The sequence below is a fragment of the Anabrus simplex genome, chromosome 2 (assembly GCF_040414725.1).
Source record: "Anabrus simplex isolate iqAnaSimp1 chromosome 2, ASM4041472v1, whole genome shotgun sequence".
Taxonomy (NCBI): domain Eukaryota; kingdom Metazoa; phylum Arthropoda; class Insecta; order Orthoptera; family Tettigoniidae; genus Anabrus; species Anabrus simplex.
In genome coordinates this window covers 1,098,960,429-1,098,984,012 of record NC_090266.1, presented here as the reverse complement: position 1 = coordinate 1,098,984,012, position 23,584 = coordinate 1,098,960,429, and the positions used below count along the sequence as shown (strand labels likewise).

General features: G+C 37.5%; 1 protein-coding gene across 1 annotated transcript in view; it reads left to right on the top strand.

The window, feature by feature from the left end:
- Nucleotides 1-23,584, top strand: part of LOC136864721 (protein FAM135A) — a 570,393-nt gene that overhangs the window by 332,947 nt on the left and 213,862 nt on the right. The window contains exon 8 of the mRNA XM_068226397.1: nucleotides 17,089-17,295. Coding sequence (XP_068082498.1) covers nucleotides 17,089-17,295 — 207 coding nt within the window. The remainder of the gene's footprint in view (nucleotides 1-17,088; nucleotides 17,296-23,584) is intronic.

Here is a 23,584-nt window from a genome sequence, read left to right as displayed (position 1 = left end):
CTTATGCACGCCCCAAACACGTCACCGTCATACCGACTAAAAACCCTAATGATTGACATAAATTTTGAATATGACATCCGAAACGTAACGATAATCGATAGGACAGTTGTGGCCGACATCTCATCGCAATTAATAATTATCTGCCTTACCATTTTAGCCTACACTTACATATCAACATTACGATCCCAGTATTCAATCATGTAAGAGTATTATAACCTTAACATCATCTTATACTTGGGCATTACAATTTCAGCATTAGCTTATATACGAGTGTTACACCTCCTTTTGCTTTATCTAACTTCACACTGGCATAACGCAATTAAATAATACGTTCTATGTAGTGACATCAAGATAAATCTTCATTGTCACCTCCCATCTTATTAAATAATCCACACAGCACAGCACTCTTCATTATTTCAACCACTAAATTTTATGTAAGCCAACCCACACATCAGTGGCATATCACAATATCATCCCCATGTTTTATTATTCATCATCACAATAACTATTACCATCACAAGCACTTAATACACTTGAATTATTCATCAACACAATGACCACCATCATCGCAGGTACTTAATATATTTGACACTCACACCATCATCATTATCATTATTATTATTATTATCTCACATTGATTCACACTAGTGTCATTACTCACAACATTACTACATTTGTATCACTTACCTGCATTATCAAGGTTAGCTTCGCAATAAATATGTATGTTACATATGGATACGTAGGCTCGTGTCTTCCAGTAATTACAGCACTACAACATAATATAAGCGATGTCGAAGTCATCCACTAACATAACCATTCATTCACTCACATGGTATCGTAGCATTTCGAATGCCGAGTCGCCAAACGCATATGTGAATTCCTATATACCAAATAACATAATGTCACGCCGCTCGATGTGTAATTACTATTACGTTTTGGCGAACTACTTCAGGACATGTACTACATATACAGTACATTACTACTTACATTAAAGAAACGAGTAACTAAAATAAAATACAGATGTATGTTGCATCAAATAAAGTACTCACAATAAAAAGACATCATTATAATGGAAAGCAGTTACTGACTTGAATGGCCAGGGTTATGGGAATCACCAGCCTAGGTTATCCATTCCGGTAACCACTCCATCATCTCAGCTGGACCTGCTCATACATGAATTAGCACTCCATATTCTCCTGTGAATTAGTGCTTCTTGAATACATTTCTGACAACATCATTTTAGACTCATGCAGATCACACCTGAAAAAGGTTAATATTAGTTCATTGACAACACACAGAGCCACTAGTAAATCAATTACGCATACACCTCTGATTATATGAAGTTATGTACGATACGGACAATCTCTATTATATATCGTGCTGCTCCTTCTATAATGGCTTGGCCTTTATACAATTATAAGCATATCACCGTTATTTAGGCTATTCGCATTCGCTTAACTGCATATACATATCCCCTAATAACTTCCTTTTTGCATACAATTTCTAATTTTTACGTATCATTTCCATACTACCATCACATTGACAAATAACAATGAACAAGAATACTTTTAACGTTTTTCACAAGTCATAGAATAACAAAATTAGATACTAGATGTGGAAATCTATCTTAGGTGTTTACTTACATCTACTGACACCTAGATGTCGCTACCGTTCTTATTAACAAATATCGATATTTTATACTCCGTAACATTACCCTATGTGTTCAATCTTTGGTTTCGTCTTGTTTCCATACATTCTACATTTTACATTTGATTTAATTCTAACAATATTTACACATATATACACGTTTTCTCCGCTTAGAGATGAAAGTCCTTTCTTCACAATCACTTCATTGCGTATTCGACATTTATAAACCAGTCCTCGCCTAAACTGCTCCGGCGCCATGTTTCCGGACCTCGTGCTGGTTGGTTTTGTTCGCGCTGTAGCACATGTCACATATGAAAACGGCACAATGTATTTCACAATATTTTGATATATTTATCGTTTTAGGTCAACTCAAGATTGTATCAACAGTTTTTAGCCTTCGTGTCAGTTTGTCTGTTCCACCATGAGGGTAAATGGCTGTATAGATCTCAACCACACTTCATATTTAGAGTCTACTCATATAGGATCAGGTTTTAAATATGCATATCATTTAAAAATCACTGAATAGGGGTTTATAGGAAGACCAGAAGAATTTTTTCAATTTTCTGTTACACTATTGATTTTATCTTGATGAAAATTCATATTTAGGGTTTACTCATCCAGGAGCAGGTTTTGATGTGTATATCAATTAAAACTCACTGAATAGACTGGGTGTTTATAGGAAGACCAGAAGAGTTTTCTTTTACACTTATTGATTATATCTCAACCAAACCTCATATTTAGAGTCTAGGCATCCAGGATCAGGTTTCGATATGCATATCATTTAAAAGTCACTGAACACACTGGAGGTTTATAGGAAGAGCAGAAGAGATTTTTTTTTTTTTCAATTTTATTTTACACTATTAATTACATCTCGACCAAACTTCATATTTAGAGTGTACTCATCCAGGAGCAGGTTTCAATATGCATATTATTTAAAAATTACTGAATAGACTGGGGTTTAATAGGAAGACTAGAAGAGATTATTTTTTTTCAATTTTCTCTTACACTATTGATTATATGCAACCGAAACTTCATATTTAGAGTCTACGCGTTCAGGAGCAGGTTTCAGTATGCATATCATGTAACAATCACTGAATAGACTGAGAGTTTACAGGAAGACCAGAAGAGTTTTTTTTCTATTTTTCTCTCTCACGATTGATTATATGTAAAATCTGTAGACTATATGTGAAACACCCCTTCATTTTAAATAATTTTTTTATGTACCTAATCTTGCTTACTCTTCAAACGACAGAGAAAATGACTATTTTCTGTGGACATAATGCTCTCCGAACAGTGACGGACACCCTCGCAGACCTACAGCTATTTGAAGGATCCATAACAGGAGAAAATCAGAGGATGCATAATATATCGATCATCTAATGTAACTGAACACTGAGGAAACATGAGATAGAACTGTTACCTTTTTGTCAGTCTGTCTGAATATTCATAAAAGTGTAATACTGCTGGACTTATTTCAACCGAACTATTTATTTGGAATCCACTCGGGATTGTGTTACCTGGTGTATGTGATGTCATGGTAATCACATGGACTTGATATATATAGGAAGATTATCCTAAAATATTTTTGTTAGCATTAGGTTTATCAAAACACTGTATATAACAAATTTTTAAGAATATCATACTTCTGTTCCTTTATGCCATGTACGTATTTATCATACGACGCACAGTAACGCAGATGATTACAAAAAATTGGATTTTAGTCCAAGTCCCGTTGGGACATGTCGTGCATGTCACTTCAAGGTGTGTAACGGGAAAAACTAAAGAGCCATTTTACTCTTTTCGATACGACAGATACTAAGGGAGGTATCATCATCATCAGAGCACCAAGCCAGTGGTTAGAGATAGAATATGCAACCTGAGAAGCAGGGAGAAATTCGCACAACTTTGGACCAGGAGCTGTATTGCACAATAAATTAAGGAATCGTCCTCATTGTCTCGACTTCGTTCAGCTTCATCATATTTCACATTACTGCCACGCGCTTTCATAGGAAAATATAATTTTAACATGTTGCATTAAACGTGTGAATAGAACCATGTTACTTTGCATAAATTCCTTAAGGAAACTTTAAATCCACTGCAAATTCCCATGTGAAGAATGGGTGAAAATGCTAGTAAATAGTACGAGTAAAGAACTGGTATCACAGATAAGACTCTTTTGCAGATGTTAAAATGTATAGATCAGTAAACACAAAGTAACTTACAACATTGTGAATGACTACAAAAAAATATCTCAACAGTGTTGTGAGATAATAGTATGACAGGGTGAAAAGTCGGGTTGTATGTTTCACCAAGAAGAAAGAAGTCCTCTCAGCTTTAATTATTTTGTTGATAAGGGGGGAAAGTACCTCATGGGAATCACTGTAACTACCTGGGTGTTAATATAAGAAAAGTTTTTGATTGGGATTATCACATAAAAGGAATTGTAAGTAAAGGTTGCAGATCTCTTCTTATGGTTATGATGGTGTAGTAAAGTTGTACCGGAGAGAGTACCACAATTAGAGCATTGTAGTATGTTCGTTATTCTGTGGAGCAAGGCGGGTGGGAGAGCAGCCCATTATGGCCCCGCTCCGCATGACATCACCACATTGGAGCCTCGCTACCCGCTGCACAGCCAACCTGACTGGGGGAGGGCCAGCACACATTGGTCAGACCCTGTTGCAGTTACCGTCATTGACCACTACATCACTTGAGGCCTCAAGGGGTGCAGAAATGACGAGGCCCATGGGCCAAAAGCCATCCATATCTGGAGGTTTCCATAGAGTTTGAGTAACTGATGTAACTCAAAGGGTCGGTCCCCTTATATAAAGGTGGTGGACAAGGACAAGTGCGAAACTTTACAGTTCAGTTGGTGTGGTGAGCTGAGCCAGAGAGTGAAGTAGAGTGAACAGTGCAGTCAGCCTGAGCTAAATGTACCAGTCTGTTGGAGTGTCCACATGTTGGAGCTGAAGACTTGTTTTGTTTGCCTTTCATCGTGTGTCTCTCTTGGGCCGGCTGCCGTGGAAGGATGTCGCGGGTTCTGATACAGCTTGGAAGAGAACACCGGGTATCAGCCTGGTGCTGTGAACAGAGTTATACCAGAGTATGTGAATGTCAAATACCATCTTAAACTGCAAGACTGATGTGTGTAGGCTGTGAACTGTGGACTGTAACAGTGGGAACGAGGAACTGAGTGACTGAATGAGACTCTAGTGCTAGTGAAAAAAGACTGAGTGAATTTGTATGAATGAACAGTTGGATTTGAGAGAGAGAGAGAGAGAGATTGCATGAACTGTATTATTTTGTAAGATGTACTATGAGTGTAAGTTGTGATCTCGGAATACCTGCGAGTGTTAATGTGTAGAATAAGTAAGTAGTTAATAAATCTTAAAACTAGTACACTACCAGTTTCTGTGCTTATTAATCTACCCTGCCATCTCATTACAGTATGGTTCCATTGGATGGGGCCCACACTAGGATTATTTGATACAAAAACTGGAAAAGATCCAAAGAAAAGCAGCATGATTTTTTTCTGGGTGATTTCCAATAAAAGAGTAGTGTTATAAAAATGTTGCAAACTTTGGGCTGGGAATACTTGGTAGTAAGGGGATGAGCTGCTCAATAAAGTTGTGTATAATAGACGTCACCAGGTAGTAGCTCTAGGGAGCCGGTGTTACTTGCTCCGCTCGGGACGGCTGTCTGTCACGTGACGAGAGCAGCGGATAGGCGGGTTGCATACTGTGGCTGTACTATTCTTGCTGCTTGGAAATGTTCCCATATGAACAACAGCTTTTATAGTAATAATAATAATAATAATAATAATAATAATAATAATAATAATAATAATAATAATAATAATTTGGAGCATGGTTCATGTGAGATGAATAGGACACAGATTACAGAGTATAACAGGACAAGAAAATTATTCATTGACAAAGGAAATATACAGCAGTGTGCAATATTTCCTGAATAAATACGTTTTCACGATTAACTGAAGTTTTGGGACACATACATTTACCGGAAGAAAATACAATTTATATGATTTGTACATATCCTTTGCATTCTCATTGACATACATTTCAATCTGTGTATGTCATTTATGACTATGACAACAAATTAAACATGCGAACTGAAACATATCACTGGTGTAGTCCTCCTTCACGGGACTTTTGGGCTCGTTTAGATAGTATTGTAATGTTTGGTACTAAACTTATCATTTGCTACTGGCAAGTCACAAAACATGAAAAACGAACATAAAATTCAGTCAAACTGTTTATGTTTGCAAACCCATCTTTCATTTGAGTATCGCACTGTATGTCAATCAGTTCTAGCTGCAGTTTACATGTCCACTGAGGAGGACATAGCGAACACCTGCAGATCCTTTCCTAATGTCTGAATATCGTGAAACCTACTCTCAGAATAGTAATTAAAACCTCTTCATATTCTTCTGTTTTTAATGTGATTCAATATTTTATTATATATTAAACACTAGCAAGATACCCGTGCTTCGCTACGGTGTTATACTGAAATTTATAATTGAATACTTTACGTTTTATATATAATCTGCTGAAATTCGCAGTCTGACTCGTTTTCTGAGAGAATCCATTAAAATTCGTGATCTGACTCGTTTTCTGAGAGATTACGGCAAATGTCCTCCCATTTCTCAATCTTTATTTCCAGCAATCGATTTTGTACTTCCTGGGCTAGGTCCAGGTATTCCACCCGGTCAGTTGGGTCCCTAAATCTTTGCTTTTCCTATAAGCATTTTTAATAATGTGGATCAAATTCCTGAGGAGATCCAGCGTGGTGTCGTCTTGGGTACCTTGGTGGTACTGAACCCGCGGCCGGACTGCAATCGTAGTCATTACCCAGTCAGGACCCGTTCCCAGCACGGTCCGCATATTTTGACGATGGTCCAGAACATTATTATTATTAATATCATTATTATTATTATTATTATTATTAGGGTGGGTGATATTAGTTGAATTTAGGTTATTATTATTATTATTATTATTATTATTATTATTATTATTATTATTATTATTATTATTATTATTATTATTATTATTATTATTATTATTATTATTATTATTATTATTGATGGTCTGGAACCCACAGCAAGATGCAAGACCGCTACTTGGTGGTAAATTACATCTACTGCCATTGTCATTGCTGACACTGTTACCAGCACCATCGTCGCACATAGGCAAGTGCGCGAGATTTCTGGCGACACAAATGATATACTTCCGTGAATTATTGACCTTATTATAGAGGTGAACAATTGCACGGTCAGTATCATTCATATCGTTTATTTCAAATGTGTTTAAATTTTTATTTATATGCCAGGAGAATCTACTGTAATCTAACTTTATGTACTCCAAAGGAAAAGATGGTTCTTGAAAACGAACCCAGGAAAAATTACCCATTTGTTCCCAGAATTTTTTTCTCGAAGGATTGCCTTGATTTTCACAAAAGTTACACAATAGGGGTTGTGGAACTGTAAGAAAAAATGGATTTTGAATTAACATAATTTTCAGGGTTATTTTTAGCCTGGCAGGATTTCCTGCCACTGGGATTGATCATTATCTGTTTCAACTTGTCGCTTTTATTTGAAGTTATTGTCAAAGTATTACATAATAATGCTCATCAGGTTAAACATTTACAACAATGTGACAAAATATATCAACAATGATGACTGAGTCCACATTCTTACATAACTATAAAAACGTTTTGAAACAAACTTGTTAGGAAAACTTGCACTGTGTTGTTTCTTTACAGAGGTCTCACATGGTAGTGCTTGTGATATTCAGGATAAAGAGGTGTGTTACATTTTTCACACTTGCACGTTGTTCTACCTTTGCACTGCTTGCATCTCGAATTCGGTTGCTCACTTTTTATTATCCAATGATTTCTTTCATCAAACCGTGTTGCATTATAGGCGGTGCCACTGATTTGAAATCTTGGACCGGAGCACTTCCGTTCACTTCCATACTGCAGGAGCATTAGCAATGTTATATTATTACCAAGACTTCGGAAAAGGCGCCAAGCGTTCACAACAGCTGTTTTCAGCCCCCAAACAAACAATCGCACCACCATTTTTTGGACCAGATATGAATCCTGTATGTAGCCACATATTGATCATGTGAATCAACTCCTCCCATGTATTTATTATAGACTGCTATTAGTTTAGGTTGAGGCACTTCAGTTTGGCAGACCATCTTTTAGCAGATGTAAGTGGATTGGATTTTACAGCATTACTAGCAACTGTTACAACTCTATTGTCAAACCACCTTACTAACATTATTGTATCATCAGCAACTGTTTGGTCCATAGCTCCCCTTCCTTTCTTTTCTAATGATTTCTTGTCAATGAGGGGTGCATCTCCAATCCTATTTCCTCTGATAGTCCCCGTAGCAGCTATTCCTTTTTGTGACAAATCTTCGAGAAGAGGAGTGGAGGTAAAAAGATTGTCAAAAACAATATGTGAACCAGCTTCAATGTTACATTTTTTGCAAGTGTTGTACAATATCATATCCTTGGCCTGATCCTGAAATTGGAATACGAGTGCTGCTTCCGCAATATGGTTCGGCATGAAGCATATAGCCATCTGCTGAACAAATGGTCCAAAGTTTAAAACCAAACCTGATGGGTTTGCCACGAATGAACTGTTCTGTACGGTGTCTTCCATAATAAGGTACTATAGTTTCATCAGTGCTTAGAAACTCTGGATTATCTGTAGCTTTGAACGCTTCATTGAGCATGTCAAACATGGGCCTAACTTTGTAATAACAGTCTCCATCAATAGCTGTGTTATCTGCTAAGTGAATCCGTCTCATTATATCATCAAACGTATTTCTGCGCATGGATTTACTTACAAGTTCTTTATGTGTGTCAGAGGACAAACTCCAGAACATACGTCTGGTAGGCAAAGGTACGTAACCAGAAAGGAGTAAAATTCCTAAGAAAACTAGAATATTTTCTTTAGACAAGCACTCTACTGAAAGATTATTTTGTCCACTGTATATTTTACTTTGTTCTAAAATGTGATCAATGAGTTTATTTGGATAAAGTACCTGAAAGGCGTCCATAGGAGATTTGAAGTGTTCCCTCCAATAATCTGTCAGATTTGGATGGTAAGGCTCTTTGTACGACAGTATGTTTAGTCCAACTATTTTGTCACAAGCACCAAAACTTATTTTCTGATTTTTCTTCCTTTTTGGTGTCATTTGAGCTTCATCTGTTGTAACAGCTGATCCGGCTAATGATGTAACCGAAGTATGGTGTGCAGATCTCTGGTGGATGACACTGGAGGTATCTCTGTATATAGGAGATTTAGGTGACATATTGGGTGCAAGGAAAGCCATTTTCTCTTGTCCGCTTTCTTTGATTGGGTCGATGGGTAACTGCTGAGGTTGATGGTGAGCGTAAAGTGTTAGAATTACTAAATACTGGCTGATCTTCGTCCGTTTCTATAAGTAGTTCAGCAGAACTTTTGAGTCTACGCCTAGGAAAATGATGCAACTGAAAATCCACTTCATCATCACTTTTGTCGGAGTCAGCATCTGTCTCTGCGTCTGCATTTTCACCTGGCGGGAGTACAGAAATACTAGTCACATTGACATCATCCAAGGCATCACATTCTAACAGGCTACATACTTCATTGACGCAAAGCCTAAAATAAAAAGAACACGCATTTTTAGAACTATAAGTATTATGGCTAACAATGATAGTGTTATATCCCAATGGCAGGAAATCCTGCCAGAGGATTTAAATGGTTCATTATTGCCCTTTCAAGAATAATGAGCAAAATTCCAGTAGCAACATAGTCTTCCTGACTGTCTTGAGAACTTAAAATACAGCATACTACTCAAATCCAAGGTGAAGTAAAGGAATACTTACTATGTATGTCTGTTGCTGTATGCCATTTCATTCCACTCGATCTTTTGCTCAAACTAATACACCTGTGATGATTAATAGAACGAAATGATGATATGGATCTTTATAACTGGCTTCTCTGTGAAGGTCAGGGAATATGTTAACACAGTGAATAAACAAATTAACTTAATGCACTGCCATCTAGATAGAGAAAACTACACCGGTAGGAAATCCTGCCAGTGGGATGAAATGGGTTAAAAATGATCAGTTTATGATCAGAATAAGTACATTATGAACAGTTAAATCAATTGGTCTCAACTCCTTTTTCACTCCACTGCCGTTACGTTGATTCCCCCCCCCCCAAAAAAAGAAGGCGTGTTTCCTTATGTTTAAAGAAGATTCCAACAATGTTCACACCTGTTACCTGAGATATAAGTATCCCCATAAAAAGAATTCACTTTTTTTAACTTCCTTTCACACTCCCCCCACCCCCCTTTAAGTGAATTTCCTGTTAAAAATACTTGTCTCTTTAATAGTAAAGGATCTTCTAAATACCAATTATCACGACTCTAACATCTTCAGTTTTTGAGTTATGTGTCCACATACAAGGTAGTCAACTCCTTTTAACCCCCACCCCCCAAAATGATTTTGCCCAAAAACATTTTTTTCTTTGTTTTTAAAGGAGATCCAAACATCAATTTTTATGTCTGTAACAACTTTAGGTCTTATTAGATGTAAGTATCCTCATACAATTAATTCAATTAGTTTTTCAATTTTTCACCCCCCCCCCCTTCATTGGATTTTCCGAGAATACGTGTTTGTTTAATTTTAAAGCAGATTTCAAATACCAATTTTCACGTCTGCAAAATCTTTCTTTTTTGAGATAATAGTATCCTCATACAAATAATTCAACTAATTCTTCAATTTCCTCCCTTTAGCTGGATTTCTGAAAACAAAAAATATGTATTCCTTTATTTTTAAAGGAAATTCCAAATACAAAATTTCATGTCTAAACATCTTCAGCTTTTGAGATATCAGTATCCTAATTAAAAGAATTCAACCCCATTTTCAGTCACTTTTACCCCTCCAACCAAGTGGTTTTTCAGAAAACAAAAATACATGTTTCTTTATTTTCAATAGAGATAAAAAATACTATTTTACTTCAGTAACATGTTACTGTAGAAATGCTCATTTTAAAATTTCACCCCCTTTTTAGTTCCCCTTAAGTGGAGTTTCCAAAAACAAATCACCAATGTTTCTTTACTTTTACAGGAGATTCCAAATACCAATTTTTATGTCTGTAACATTTTATGTTTCTGAGATATACTGTAGATATAGTCTTTCTAGAAATTCACCCGAATTTGTCACTCCTGTTTAACCCCCATTAAGTTAATTAGATTTTCCGAAAACAAAAAAAATACGTGTTTCTTTATTTTTAAAGTAGACTCTAAATGCAAATTTTTACATGTATAAACTTTAAAAGCTTTGAGATATAGATACACTCATTATAAAAATTCACCCCCTCTTCACCCCCCATTAATTGGATTTTCCAAAAACAAAAAAATTTATGTGTCTTTATTTTTAAAGCAGATCCCAAATACCAATTTTCAGGTCTGTAATATCTTCAGTTTCTGAGATATAAGTATCCTCATTAAAGGCATTTAACCCCTTTTCACCCCTCCTATTGGGATTTTCCGAAAACAAATATACGTGTTTCTTTATTTTTAATGAAGATTCTAAATACCAATTTTTACATCTATAAACTTTCAAAGTTTTGAGATATAGATACACTCATTTTAAAATTTCACCCCTTTTTTCACACACCTTAGCGACGGAATATCCAAAAATCCTCTCTTAGCCAGCACCTACATCTTAATATGAATGTATCGCCAAAATTTCATTTCTTTATGTCCAGTAGTTTTAGCTCGGCGATGATGAGTCAGTCAGTCAGTCAGTCAGTCAGTCAGTCAGTCAGTCAGTCAGTCAGTCAGTCAGTCAAAGTTCTTTTATATATATATAGATTTATAAAAATTAAAGTCAGTCAGTCTGGCCATTCTATCTGGTTGATTTCCTTCATTTCTTTTTTAACTGAAAAGGTATTCATGCACAGATTTGTCATCAAGTACTATAAATCACTTAACTTCTGCCTTCCTCAAATTATTTGATTTTTCAATTTTTTGTCTCTTTGAAGCAATCATATATTTGGTTCTAATTGAGGTACGGAGTTCGTTTTGGCCTAAGAACACTCAGTAGATCAAGCTCTTTCATTTCAGCTGTAACTATTCAAATTGGTTGATTCTGTGGAAAGTTATGAGTGCACATTCAATTTGACGTCTCATTTCTTCAACATTTTTTCTCATTGAAGCAATTGTATCTTTCGTTCTAATTAAAGTACACTGTTTGTTTGAGTCTAAAAACCAGTTGATCAACCTCTTTCTTTTGAGGTAATAACTACTTAATTTGGTAGATTCTGAGAAAAGTTATGAGTACATTTGTCTCCATGACAAAGACCTGTGAAGGACTTTTTAACAGTTCGGTGCATAGTGTTGTTCCTAGGAACGTTTAATTCAATTTCCTTGTGTGATGTATTTTCAAGTGTTTTGTTGACATAATATTACATTCTGTTACCACAGCAGATCATGTGGTTTATTTCATTATCTCGAAACTTTGCAAATACATCCGTGAGGATAGTAACGAACAACACCATACTTTGTACATTGCGGGCGGAGCCAGCGGAAAACTGCTAGTATATATGTACTTGGCTGTGTTATTTTCTTGAACTATTAAACACTCTTCTTCCCAGGAAAGTTTGGACCTAGTTGGCCTACACTGTGCTGAATTTTCTTCTATAGTAAATGCAACATTAACTGACTATATTTGAATGTCGTGTGGTGCGAGGATAAAGATGGAAACACACTACTATCACCTTACATGAGTTCACGCGTATCATGTCGCAATCTAACCTGTCCAGAAAGATGTGCTATGCCTTTGCGCCACTGGCCTGCAGTATGTACTACATCATGCACTTCCCCTACTTGCTCGCTAAGCTGCTCTCGTTCCTCGAGAGTGGGGAGCAAACTGGCTCCGAAGGTATTTCGCTCTTGATTGACGATGCCTGGTGTGTAATATACAAAATTCCCTTCAAGAAGGGAAAAAAATCCACCTTAGTCAATACAGTTTGATATAGTCCTTATTAAAACGCACTTAAAAGGTCATGATTAAAAAGCTTTGGTACATGTTTCAACCAATTATTTAGGCCTTCTTCACTCACATATAAAACAATGAGTCTAGCAGACATATTTTTTTATTATTATTATTTTTTTTTACAAGCGAATGACCGCTAAGGATCACGCTACAACTTCATTTCTTTCTCTTCATGCAGAGTTTTCTCTGTGCCCAATACTCCTTCATGCATTCGCTGGCCTGCTTCCGTTGTTCATCTGTCCAGACTCTTCCGGTCTTCTTAGTTCTTCCTGCGGCTTGAACACCTTCCAAATTCTTCACTGTGTTCCTAAACGTATTCCTTTCTAACAGCTGGTCTTCTGAGATGCTTAACCTATCCATATCCTCCTTTGTGTCCTTAATCCATGCTGTAGTGATCTTTTTTCTCCAGAAGTAATCAAATATCTGTTTGGTAAGTCTGTCTGCGTCCATTCTATACAGATGTCCAAGAAACAGCAGCCTCCTTTTCCTCATGGTCTCCAAGATTCTTTCCACCTTCTGGTAAACTTCTTTGTTGCTCCAAAGTTTCCATCTGCTTTCAGTTTGGGCAGCTCCTATAATTTTTCTGAGGATTCTTCTTTACAGGACCTCTAGCTTCTCCAGCTTGTAGTTCATGGACAGACATTCACTGGCATACAAGCATTCTGTTTTGACCACAGTGTTGTAATGTTTTAATTGGGAATTCCAGGATAAGCATTTCTTATTGTAGATGTTTTTTGTCAAGCCATATGCTCTCTCCATTTTTGAGATCCATTCTTCCACTGCAACTTTTTCTAGTCCATTCTCCTGTATCGTCTCACCAAGGTACTTGAACTTCTTGACCCTTTTTATCCGTCCTATCTCTGTTTCCAGGAATTTTGGTCCATCTTTGATGTTCGTCATGAATTTGGTCATTTCTGTGAGATCCTCAGTCCTTTTTGGCTGGCGATTTTTTCCAAGTGGTTAATCTGGATGGTTGTGACCTCTGGACTTTCTGATAGTATAGCAAAGTCGTCAGCAAAAGCCAAACAGTTGACTTTAATCCCTCCTGATTTTCTCCCTAGATGGATCGGGATTATCCCTTGGTGTTCAAGTTCTGAATTCTATATTCACACTATCTTTTCCAGGATACAGTTGAATAGGAGTGGGAATAGTCTATTCCTGTGCCTCACGCCTGTCTTGATTTCAAATGATTGTGAGAGATGCCCGATGAATTTTACCTTGGAGGTTGTGCCTCTCTTTGATTATATTTGCCAGTTTGGATTTGACTCCAAATTCCCTAATTATTTTATCCAAAGTCCACCAAATCACAGGCTTTTTCGAAGTCTATACATGACACCACAATTTTCTTACCACTCAACATTCTGTGGCAGAGTACTGACTTCAGGCTGAATATTTGTTCGATACAGGAGCTGCCTTTCCTAAACCCTGCTTGGTATTCCCCTAGCAGACATTATTATTATTATTTTTAAATTTACATCATACATTTTTCAAATTCTTTTATATGATGGTGAAGAAGGCCTAAATATTTGGCTGAAACATGTACCAAAGTTTTTTAATCATGACCTTTAAGTGTGTTTTAATATAAACTATATTGAACTTTATTGACTCAGGTGAATTTTTAAATCTTTTCCTCTTTCAATCCCTTTTAATCCCTCTTGATTTTCTCCCTAGACAGATTGGAATTATCCCTTGATGTTCAAGTTCTGAATTCCATAGTCTCACTATCTTTTCCAGGACACAGTTTAATAAGAGTGGGAATTGTCCATCCCCTTGCCTCACGCCTGTCTTGATATCAAATGTTATACGTTGTCAGTCCGGACCATTGTGAACATGGAATTCGTAAAATGTAGTGTAAAGTGGTGTGTTTTGAGCAGTTCATGGGAGAAATGGCATTTAATGGGTTTAGTAGACAAATAAGCTTGAGTGGAGCTTTTGAAGCTAGGAAAGAGCATAATAAGAAGATAGAGCTAGAATTCAAGAGGACAAATTGGGGCAAATATTCATTTATAAATTGAGAAAAGGAGGGATTGGGATAATTTACCAAGGAAAATGTTTGATAAATTTCCAAGTTCTTAGAAATCATTTAAGAAAAGATTAGTTATCAATTGTTTACTCAGTTACTACTGGTGTCACTTGAGCCATCTGTCTCATTTTTGGTTTTGGCTGTGGATTCAAGGCCAGATGTCTTGCCTCACTCCATGTGATTTATCAGGTGAAAATTTGAATCTGGGATCGACATCCATCCTGGTGTAAAATCAGCATTTAAGCCTCTCAGTCACCTCCTCCAGAACACCGAAGATTGAGAGAAGAGAAAAATCTGTGAACTGCTAAACCTTACCAAATTATAAACGATTGAAGGACCCCATCCCCAAATTGCATATCCTTATGCAGACTAGGAAGTTGGTGAAGATGTAGTCACTCACAGGAGATGCAGCATAAGGGCTGTTCACTCTGGAGCTCCACTGCTATGCCTTTATGGTGTTCACAAGCTTCAAAAGTCCACATTTTATAAAAACATCACAGTGTCCTCAGAGATTATTGCATGAAGAATTCTGAGCACTAGGTGCAGTTATCCCATTAGATTAATGGCATAGACAACATGTTTAAGTTTAACGTAATGTCATTATTCGCTAGGTGCTACAGTATGATGATATTTCTCATATTGCTGTTGTACTTATGGCTGATATCACAGCTCTGTTCAAACTCTGCATACAAGCAACATATTCCTATAGCTTGGTGCTTACTAGGAACTGACCAATGCAATAATAATTGACAGACCCAGTCATAGGTAACTTCTACATGGAGAAATTTGAACGGTTTGCATTGGAGACAGATGAAGTCAGACCTATGCCATGGCTGCCCTCTGGTTGCATGGAGGAGAAAACGTACTCCTGATGTTCCGATAACCTCTCAATAATGACTACTATAATATTCAGTTTAATGTAGGGAGGGAGAAACATGGTGAACCACCATTCTTGGGTGTTCTGGTTAGAAGAAATGAACACTGTTTATCTCACTCAGTCTGTAGAAAACCCATACACACAGACTGGTACTTAAACAAAACCTCCAACCATCATCCCAAGCAGAAAATTAAAATCCTGCTTGGACCGAGCTCGATAGCTGCAGTCGCTTAAGTGCGGCCAGTATCCAGTATTCAGGAGATAGTAGGTTCGAACCCCACTGTCGGCAGCCCTGAAAATGGTTTTCCGTGGTTTCCCATTTTCACACCAGGCAAATGCTGGGGCTGTACCTCAATTAAGGCAACGGCCGCTTCCTTCCCACTCCTAGCCCTTCCCTGTCCCATCGTCGCCATAAGACCTATCTGTGTCGGAGCGACGTAAAGCAACTAGCAAAAAAAAAAAAGAGAATCCTGCTTGGTACGGCAGGAGATTGCTTGAACTCGACTTCTACTCTAAGTAATCTGAGCATCTTTTTTGCGACACTCCAAGCAATGTTTTTTAATTTTTTAAAATACAATTTGCTTTATGTTGCACCAACACAGATAGGTCTTGTGGCAGCGATGGGATAGGAAAAGGTTAGGAATGGGAAGGAAGCGGCCATGGTCTTAATTGAGGTACAACCCCAGCATGTGCCTGGTGTGAAAGTGGGAAACTACGGAAAGCCATCTTCAGGGCTGCCGACATTGGGGTTCGAACCCACTCTCCGAGGTGCAAGCTTACAGCTGCATGCCCCTAACTGCATGGCCAACTCGCCTGGTCCCAAGCGAATTGCTGCCACAGGGAATATATCTTACAAGCCTCTCAATCGTTATGCTGTTTAAATGATCTCAGTCAGGAATAAAACAGCAAAAATAGTTTCCCTACCATCCACTTCTGCCCTCATGTACAATAGAATCAAAAATTCTTCATCATAACTAGAGCACTTACATTCAGCAAAGACCCATGGGACATCATCTTCAGCTTAGGTTTATCATATTCCTTGTTCTTGCTGGAAGGTGTATGTGAGAACTACAAAGTGCAGCATTATCATCAGAATAAAAAGATGGAACTTTTACTGTCATCTGGACCAACCTGACAAATCTGCCATAGCTGGGAATGCACTACCCCTTATGGACCACTATATGGAGTATAAGGAAATTCTGGTTGACATTTGCCTGTTCTTGCTTATTTATGATTTAGAAGTAATTATTTGAATCTTAGCAATGAACTGACAATTCTATTGCTATATAATATCAGTGGATATTGTGATCTTCCCCACCTGCTCTCTTACTCTCCCCGTTTTTAAAACTATGTCTTCCTTTTATGATTTTTTGCTTTTCTTTTGTTGGAAGAGGGGAAAAATTCTGCATCTTGCAAATCTTATTCTGCATGGCTAAGCAACACTGTAATATTTTTGTGTTCACAGAACAGCACCAAATGTGTGAGCTCAGGTACAAGACTAGCACATGCCCGTCACGTCCATCAGGAAGTTTGCAGCATATTGTTGGCATCCTATGAAACACTCCAAGCACGGTTGCAGGAATACATGAAGTTGTTACCCTCATGGCAACAGATCAAGTTGGAGACGACCGATTGTTTTCAGCGCTTTAGTAATCTCAGCGATCTTGCCAAGGTTAGTTGGTTTTGCCTCAATTTGTAGAAATCTGAAAATCAAGTTACAGCCATTATTTATGCAAGATTTCTTGATTGGGCTATGCTGCTCCTTTGCCTTTCATGCCTTTCATCCTTTCATTCAAATAACGGATAATGCTTATTGTTATAGAAAGTTGTAGAATTTTACATATGTTTTTCTGTCCTGTTCAACATCCTATAATCATAAAGTTTAAAAAAATGTATTTGTTAAGATATTCCGCTCATCAAATCCTACACCCAAAGTCTCACTTATATTGGCAATCAAGGACAAGGCATGAATTTGTGAACTTGCTATTATGTTTAGATATGATTAAGTATTCATGTAATAAAATTAGTTGAATGTATAGAAACTTACTGATAGTAAATTCTGTAATTTATTTTGCTTCATATATCTTCAAACTATAACTTGCTAATCCACATATTTTGCTTAACTTTTCTCAATAAAACTAGACTTTGAATACACTTTACCCTGATTAATTAATTTTGTGTGGCTATTTCTAGCCGAGTGCAGCCCTTGTAAGGCAGACCCTCCGATGAGGGTGGGCGGCATCTGCCGTGAATAGGTAACTGCGTGTTATTGTGGTGGAGGATAGTGTTATGTGTGGTATGTGAGTTGCAGGGATGTTAGGGACAGCACAAACACCCAGCCCCCGGGCCATTGGAATTAACCAATGAAGGTTAAAATCCCCGACACGGCCGGGAATCGAACCCGGGACCCTCTGAACCGAAGGCCAGTACGCTGACCATTCAGCCAACGAGTCGGACTACCGTGATCATATTACAGCATTGATAAAACTGAACTTTTTCTGGAAGTAGCACTAGCACTTCAGTAATGCAATTTACAGAATGAATTATCCCTTCAAATGTAGTTACTTGAAAAAAAAAATAAGTGTTAGGATGTGGTGAAGTAGTAATATGGTTTTTAAATGATATGATTACAGTGCATTTGCGTATAACCTTGTTTAATATTTTTGCTGGAATTTCTACCAAGTAAAGGAAACAAACTTGCAAATCTCAATTTCAGGTTACTTATTATTGTGTTCAAGTCATCTAGATTAAACTGTAACCATTTTAAAGTGTGGTCCTGAAAAGAACCAAATCTGTGGAGGGATTAGCCAGCATCACTTATGCTGTTGTTGAACGCAAAGGAAACACAATGTGAAACTAACAGCAGACACATTGATGCTTGAACCTGCGTTGAGTTCATTAGAGGAATTTGCTAAAGATAGGTTCCGTTAAGGAGCTTGTATTTTGAAAAGAATTTAATCGTAGTTTCCTTGATAAAGTATATCCTATTTTGGAATAATTCTTGATGTTTCTCTCTACAAATTTGTTCTCCGTGGACTGGGGAAACATTTACATGTGTTATTATACAAATAATGTTGATAAATGTACTTTTGAATGATTTAAATTAAGATGTTGTGAAATGAAGGCTGTCATTTGTTTCCAAGAACAATGTAAAAGAGGCGTTTGAAAGTCCGTAGGAAATCATAACACCTGCAAGTAGAAATTACTGAAGATATTCATTATGTTGCTCTTTACATATCAGTCTGAGTGACTCAAAATGGTAGAGCACTTGTTTTATGAGCCAAAGATGGTGGGTTTATTCCTGACTCAGTCCTGTGGTATTTGATTGTGTCAGTAGATTTACTAACATGTAAAAAATCTGCTGTGGAACAAAATATCCACCACTTTGGTGTCTTTGGAAATAGCAGTAGCTAGTTGGACGTAGAACCAATAACATTAATTTTGTCAGTGCCCTGAGAAAGATTTTGGGTCTATGATTTGGTAGTGATGTACAAAGTCCATTGAGATATATAGTATTAACATTGAATAGGGAAAACCATGATGAAATAACCTTCCAAGAATTACCTTCCTATCAGTAAACCCAGCAAGGTACCCACATTAAGAGATTACATGCAACTCTTTGTGAAACATCCAGTTTTTATAAACACTGTTAAAAAAATGGGTAATCCCAAAAGAAAAGGAAAAAAATAGGGACAAGAATTGTTAATAAAGGGAATGGAATAACAAAAGTGCACTTGATATCCAAGAGGAATCTACTGATAGGTGAGTTAAGCATGTCAAAAATAATAATATACAATTTCCTTTTGAAACTGTACCAGAATATTCAAATGAAAGAAGATCCATTGATTAGAAAATATTTTATATTCTCTTCAGTTTCTGTAACTCCCAATATTTTAGTGGCTTGTCTTCTGTGGCTGTGTATTGACAAACTGCTTCAATCTATCTGCTTTATCTTGACATAGTAGTAGTTTTAATCATGTAAATGTTTCAAAAATGTAGTTGGAACCTGTGTTAAATTAGTAGCTGACGAGTTTATTAAGATGAGCATGTAATATTGTTTGCAAACTTTGAAGTTTTATGCATTTAGAGGGCTTCGTATATTTGAAAGTAAGTATATGTTAAATGCTCTGGTAAGAAAGCTAGTAGGAGCAAAATATATAAAATCTAGGAACAGATAGAAAGCAGAGACTTACATGTGAGAATGCTTGGGTAGAGTACACATATGGACCCATGTCGTTCTTTTATGTATATTTTATACAAACGCTCTTACGCGATAAGTTGCTGCTCTCCATCTGTTCCTATACTCGTACACAGGGTGGATAAGAACTGTACTGACAAATTTTTGTAGGTTTTGATGTAAGGAAACCATGGTCTCTGGTGGCTCGGTATCAAGTAAGTAGGCTTTGATGTGTTAGACATCTAATGCCTCTTGGACTGTGACAGATGGATTGGGATATTACAGATAAATTAATCAACTACTCATTACCCTCAGTTCCTTGTCATTATTTCACATCTTGTTAAATGCAGCAACTATTTGTGACAGGTTGTCACAACTGCACTTAACACCTCCTGTTTAAGATTGAGTGTCCCAATATCCCTCACACAGCCGGTATCATGCATACTAACACAGAAGGACCGGGTTACTCGTAGGTGGTAATGTACAGCTGTAAATGTACAGTGATGAGGTTGCCTTCGTTGCAGGAACAGCTCCTGATAGCGTTGTTGTGCCACTCTTCCATTGCATCCCGCATAACCATGTGTGAGGTGAATATCAGCAAACTAAGTGAACCCATCCGTATCGCTCACTACTGTACATACAACTAACACTTCAGGAAACAAAATCCAACGTGAGACTGAGAAGTTGAGTTGAAGCCTAACAGCGAGCACCATGTGTGAGTGGATACATTCTGGTCATAAACAGTAAACACATTTCATGTAAATAGCTACAAAGGTCATTGTAGGTACAAAGGTACAGAATTCACTTATATGATAAAGCATCGCTAGAAACCGTGTGTTCCTTACAGGAGAACACTCAGCAAACATCCTCGAACAACCTCTGAAAGTTTGTCGGTAGAGTTCATATCTACCCTGTTTATGTTAAGATGATGTAAGTCCACACTCTTCTAATTGTGTGGTGATCACCTAATAGAATTGTCTGGTGCATTTACTTCTTGAAAGTTCCAAGAACATACATACTATTTAGTATCTGTAGTCTCTAGATGAAAAACATAGTTACATGCTGTAGACTCTACTGTTGTTGGTATCTGCCCTTCCCATCAATGTACAAAATTGCACGCTGTGTCTGACAGGGTGGTAGAGGAAAACAACAATTAGAAAATGTTCTCAGCCAACCAAAAAATGTATCACGGCCCACTTTATAACTGAGTGCATGGCTGAGTGCCCCAGAATTTGCCTGCTATAAAAATGGGAAACCACAGAAAACCATCTTCAGAGCTGCTGACAGTGGGATTCGAACCCACTATCACCCGAATGCAAGCTCACAGCTTCGCAACCCTAACTTCACTGCCAACTCGCTCATTAAAAATATTTATTACAGACGACTGTAGGGGACTTTTTTTTCCCCCCCTTTTACCATATATCGTACTGGGATTACTGACTGAAATGTAACCTTAAAAATGGTCCATTATGAAGTGTAGCCTAATTTTAAATATTTATGCGACTGAGGTCTACAATAAACTTGTTTTTTCAAGTTGCTTTACGTCACACCACACAGATAGGTCTTATGGCGATGATGGGATAGGAGTAGGAAAGTTGCAGCCGTGGCCTTATTTAAGGTACATCCCCAGCATTTGCCTGGTGCAAAAATGGGAATCCACAGAAAACCACTTTCAGAGCTGCCGATTGTGGGGGTTCGAACCCACTATCTGCCAAATGCAAGCTCACAGCTGCATGCCCCTAACCGCACAGACAACTTGCTCGGTGTATAATAAACACTTCATAAATTTCACAAACACCAGTAAAATACCGTATTTACCATGCCTGGTATACATTTGACTGAAATAGGCCTACATCAAACCAATGCCCAAGCACAAGACAAGTCTTCAGAAAAAAGAAAGAATCTGAATATCAAACTTCAGTGAATCATACATCAACACCAAATGGCAACAAAAATAAACATTCAAGGGCAAAGATAAACAGGTACCAGCTAATCATCACATATTATAAGTCTGAAAAAAAAGTAACATTATCAATCTCCTTACTCCCATTAGTACAGCTGTACGCTGAGCATACGGCTGGCTGGCATTCTTGAAGGTGAGAATCTAACTTTTGACTTCTTAAAACTCATGATGTTCAATCGCTACGCACAGTCTCCATCTCACGTCATCATATGTTCTTGCGCTAACTTGCCTTGTTTTGACAACTCAAACCTGGCTGCCCTTTATGAACTTGCCTCTGCAAGGAGTGCTGATGTCAGGCATACAGCCCCTCTATGTTATTCTAGCTCATTGGTAACAACTGAATGAACATTGGACGGTAAAGTAGAATTTGTGTCCATTGTTGCTTAAATAATATGTGAATACCCCTTCCACCCTCATGCACTATCTTTAAAGCTTTATTGCTTATTGTTGAAAACCTTCACTAATTTTAAATCATAAATAAACCTGTAGCCTTGACAGCGAACAGGAATTCAGAAAGTCTGAAGCTTGGAGCAGAAGGCTTACTTTGCTGCCTGTGGTAGAAGAAGTGGTTCTGAGCCCTGTATACCTGCCCTTGATAGGCACTGTTGTCAGTTTTATAGCATCCTAGGAAATCTCACTGGCCACATATTGTAACATTTACATTGCACACCCTTAATGTATGTTGGCACTAATTGAATATAGGCACAGTAGCGATGTATCTCATGTATTTAGCACACAAGCAGATCTGTTTATTAGTACTTCCTGGTACAATGCAAGGGTGGCACATTGACTGTATATAAGGCCATTGTTACTTATTTGTATATTTCACATGGTTCTCTTCCTGACAGCTTCTACTGTGTAGCCTGACTTTGCAATCTCTACTTCTCCTTGCAGCACATGTCCAAACCATTGTAGTCATCTTTTGAGGATTTTCTCGTGGATTGATGCAATGCCAAATTGTTTTCGTACATCTACATTGGACAAACAATATGATCTATTGTAGGAGACTGACCATCTGAACATCTTTGTCTCAATGACAATGTGTCCACTTAAAGTGTGGAATCATTTCTGCTGAAATTCAGTGAACTGTCTCTTTTTTATTTAGCCAAAGTTTGGTACCATAGAATTCGGTACAACAGACATCAATGTGATAGCTCTTTGATTTGAGGTGATCATTCCTCTGGTGATTGCAGGCGACTTCTGTTGTCGTTCAATACTTCATCTGGGCTGCATTAATTATCTAGTTCACTGATAAGCTGGCCATCAGCAGTAATTATACGCTCAAAGTATTTAAATTTGCTCATAGTAGGGCCCATAATCAACAAGGATTATTCTGATGTCATTTTGTCGTACAACTATCTTTGATATCCTTAAAAAGCTTGGCATTATCAGAATGTTCATTTATTGAACATTCAAACAATTCGATGAGACCAGAAGTATCTCTGACAACCCTCGTTCGAGCCGTCCAAGATCATCTAGGATACCACAGCTCATCAATGCTGTAAAACAAAGAATATGCTGTAATCCTGTGTGAAAACAATCCCCAGACCAAAGGAATTAACATTAACCTCTCATAGTTAAAAATTATATAGCCCAGCAGGTAATCAAACCCAAAAGCTTGTGGTTTAGAGCAAACTATGCCAACCACTGCACTCTGGGGCAGATCCCAAGGAAGGTACACAGCTCATTGAAAAGGTATGCCGATTGAGCACCAGGATAACGTCGTGCCTATTTTCTGAATGATGATGATAAATCTTGGTCTTTCAGAGAAATTCAGTGATAAACTTTCGTGTATTATAATTCTCAGCTTTTAAAGGAGGT